This window comes from Carlito syrichta, unplaced genomic scaffold, assembly GCF_000164805.1.
Source record: "Carlito syrichta isolate Samal-C Ts95f unplaced genomic scaffold, Tarsius_syrichta-2.0.1 Scaffold313533, whole genome shotgun sequence".
Classification (NCBI taxonomy): domain Eukaryota; kingdom Metazoa; phylum Chordata; class Mammalia; order Primates; family Tarsiidae; genus Carlito; species Carlito syrichta.
Genome location: NW_007257629.1, coordinates 118,138 through 121,869, shown reverse-complemented (window position 1 = coordinate 121,869; position 3,732 = coordinate 118,138). Strand labels below are relative to the sequence as shown.

Genomic DNA, 3,732 nt, shown 5'->3' with positions numbered 1-3,732 from the left:
TTGATTTATTGTAGAGATGAGGTCTTGCCAAGTTGCCCAGGCGGGTCTCGAACCCACGGGCTCAGGCAATCCACTCACCTCAGCCTCCCAAAGGCGTGGGATTACAGGCTGAGCCACCAAGCCCGGCTCTTTTTCTTTCTTTATTGTATTTTATTTTTTATTTTTTTGTGTCGGAATCCTACTCTGTTGCCCAGGCTGGAGTGCAGTGGCTCACAACCACCATACCCTTGACCTGCTGGGCTCAGGTGATCCTTCCACCTCAGTCTTCCTAGTAGCTGGAATTACAGGCTTGCACCACTAAGCCCACCTAATTATTTTGATTTATTGTAGAGACGAGGTCTTACCAAGTTGCCCAGGCTGGTCACAAACTTTTTCTTTACTAATATTAATTTATCAAGTGGTAAATGTATAGATAATAGTAATGGCAAATCTTTATTGAGGAATTCCTACATGTGAGGCACTATTCTAAGCAGTTAGCATGTATGGACTCATTAAATTCCCAAAATAACTATAAGAGGTAGCTTCTATCACTAGACTCCTCTTACAGATAAGACAAAACAACGGCAGTCTAGAGAGGGTAAGTAACTTGCTCAGAGTCACACAGCTGCTAAGGAGCTGTGCCAGTATTTGAACCCAGGCAGCCTGGCTTCAAAATCCTGATTCCTAACCCGATGCAGTGCTACTTCCCTGAAATTCCTTTAGTACCACTCCAATTTCCTAACCTGGATCCCTTGATGGTCTTTTAGAACAGACACTATACTAGGGATAGTGACACGTACTTGTAGTCCCAGCTTCTTGTGAGGCTGAGGTGGGAGGATCACTTGAGCCCAGGAGTTTGGGGCTGCAGTAAGCTATGATCGCTGCACTCTAACCTGGGTAACAGAGCAAGACCCCGACTCTTCTTTTTTTTTTTTTGAGTTGGAGTCTCACTCTGTCACCCAGACTGGAGTGCAGTGGCTGCTCCCGGCCACCGCAACCTCGACCTGCTAGGCTCCGGTGATCCTTCCGCCTCAGCCTTCCAAGTAGCTGGAACTACAGGCGCGTGCTACCCCACCCAGCTAATTTTTGATTTATTGTAGAGATGAGGTCTTGCCAAGTTACCCAGACGGGTCTCGAACCCACGGGCTCAGGCAGTCCACTCACCTCAGCCTCCCAAAGGCGCAGAATTACAGGCTGAGCCACTGAGCCCGGCTAAGACCCTGACTCTTAAAAAAAAAAAGAACAGATACTAGCTTGGGTACCTGGTAGTCAGTCCATCCCTCGTACTCTGCGTAGGAACAGGATTGTGCAGGGTCCTCCTGTTATGAGCACCATAATCTGGGGTTCATGTTCCCCAGGAGCTTGGGAGCTCCCAGCTAGACAAAGGGGATGTTGCAAATTTATCTCTTCAGAACTTTCAGGACCAAGTTTTACCCCCCAGCTGTGAGGCATGAGGCTGCTTCTCTGTGCAGTATTCTTACTTTGCAGTTTTGTTGTTGTAGGTTTCCTTTTTGTTTTAGATCCCTTCGGGCTTTTGCGTGGCTGTCAACGTTCGGGTAGGAAATGCACTGGGTGCTGGAAACACTGAGCTGGCAAAGAAGTCCTCTGTGGTTGCCCTGCTGATCACAGGTGCTTAGACCCTTTGACCTAACTAAGGCTGGAGTGCAGTCTCTGCATGTGAAACCTAGGTTCCTCCACTTCCTATGGATTTTCGTGCTCATTGTGTTGTTTCCTTTGCCATTTTTACCTCCAGAGCTCTTTGCAGTAACCTTTTGTGTCCTGCTGTTAAGCTGTAAGGATCACGTGGGGTACATTTTCACTACCGACCGGTGAGTGCTGGGATTTTCTTGAAATGTGAAATCTGTGATTAAGAAATAGTCTCCACAATAAATAAAAAATGAGCCAGGTGTGGTAGCGCGCGCCTGTAGTTCCAGATACTCGGAAGGCTGAGGCAGAAGGATCGCCGGAGCCCAGCAGGTTGAGGCTGAGGTGGCTGGGAGCATGCCACTGCACTCCAGTCTGGGTGACAGAGTGAGACTCCAACTCAAAAAAAAAAAAGAAAAGAAATAGTTAATCTGAGATTCAGAGTGCCAGCAGAAAAAAAACTTTTTAAAAATTAAAAAGAAGCCGGGCTCGGTGGCTCAGCCTGTAATTCCGCACCTTTGGGAGGCTGAGGTGAGTGGATTGCCTGAGCCCACGGGTTCGAGACCCGCCTGGGCAACTTGGCGAGACCTCATCTCCAAAATAAATCAAAAAAACTAGGCGTGTGTGGTAGCACGCGCCTGTAGTTCCAGCTACTTGGAAGGCTGAAGCAGAAGGATCTCTGGAGCCCAGGAGGTCGAGGCTGCGGTGACCGGGAGCGGCCACGGCACTCCAGTCTGGACGATAGAGTGAGACTCCAACTCAAAAAAAAAAAAAAAAAAAAAAAAAAAAAAATTTAAAAAGGAAGGAAGAAAGAAAGAAATGGTCAGATAAATGCTATCATGAGAGAGGTCTGTGGTTGTTGCATCTTGGAGAGGTGTCTGAATCATTTACAAGACGGAGACACCACTGATATTACCTGGGAAGAACTGATTAGATGTAGGAAGTGATTTACAGTCTTGGGTGCCAATTTAATGAGCATTGGTGTGGTATTATGCTTCTGGTGGTCAGAATATCATGTATTTGAAAGAAGGAAAACCCTTTGAGTACAGACAATTACATTTCCAGTTAATTGTTTTGTTCCCAATGATATGAATCGTTTTGGTATCTCAGTATCTGCCAAACTGCTTGATTTGTCAAACCCAACTGAAGCCTGGACATGGTGGCTCACGCCTATAATCCCATGCCTTTGGGAGGCTGAGGTGAGTGGATTGCCTGAGCCCGCGGGTTCGAGACCCGCCTGGGCAGTGAGACCTCATCTCTACAATAAATCAAAAAATCAGCCGGGCGTGGTAGTGCATGCCTGTAATTCCGCCTACTTGGAAGGCTGAGGCGGAAGGATCCCCGGATACACTCCAGTCTGGGCAACAGAGTGAGACTCCAACTCAAAAAAAAAAAAAAGAAAGAAAGAAAAATTAGCTGGGTATTGTGGCACATGCCTGTAGTTCCAGCTACTTGGAAGGCTGAGGTGGAAGGATCACCTGAGCCGAGCAAGTCGAGGCTGTGGTGACCATGAGTGTGCCACTGCCCTCCAACCTGGGCGATAGAGTGAGACTCCAACTCAAAAAAACCACAAAAAACAAACAAACAAAAAAAACCCCACCCCAACTGAAGTTAAAATCTCACCAGTGAACTACCTCAAAAATCACATTATTAAGACTGGCCATAGTGGCTCACTGTAATCCCAAAACTTTGGAAGTCCAAGGCAAGAGAACTGCTTGAGTCCAGCAGTTTTCAGACCAGCCTGAGCAACATAGCAATACTTTATCTCTACAAAAAATTAAAAATCAGCCAGGCATTGTGGCACGTACTTGTAGTGCCAGCTATTCAGGAGGCTGAGTTCAAAGAATGGCCTGAGCCTAGGGGTTGGTACTGTGGTGAGCCATGATCGTGCCACTGCACTCTAGCCTGGGCAACAGAGTGAGTCCCTGATTTAAAAAAAAAAAAAAAAAGTGAAAATATTAGGCAGAAAAAGTAGGGTGTAGAACATCATACAGAGAGAATGCTATAAATGATGTGATAGAATATAGAAGAAGAAATTAGAAATGTGCATTTGCTTTTGTTTTGTTTTGTTTTTGAGTCAGAGTCTCACTCTGTCGCCCAGACTGGAGT

At 46.4% G+C, this 3,732-nt stretch overlaps 1 protein-coding gene across 1 annotated transcript in view; it reads left to right on the top strand.

Annotated features, from left to right (window-relative positions):
- Positions 1-3,732, top strand: part of LOC103273104 (multidrug and toxin extrusion protein 1-like) — a 36,786-nt gene that overhangs the window by 17,660 nt on the left and 15,394 nt on the right. Inside the window, exons 10-11 of the mRNA XM_021718809.1 lie at positions 1,500-1,608; positions 1,733-1,808. Of these exons, the coding sequence (XP_021574484.1) occupies positions 1,500-1,608; positions 1,733-1,808 (185 nt within the window). The remainder of the gene's footprint in view (positions 1-1,499; positions 1,609-1,732; positions 1,809-3,732) is intronic.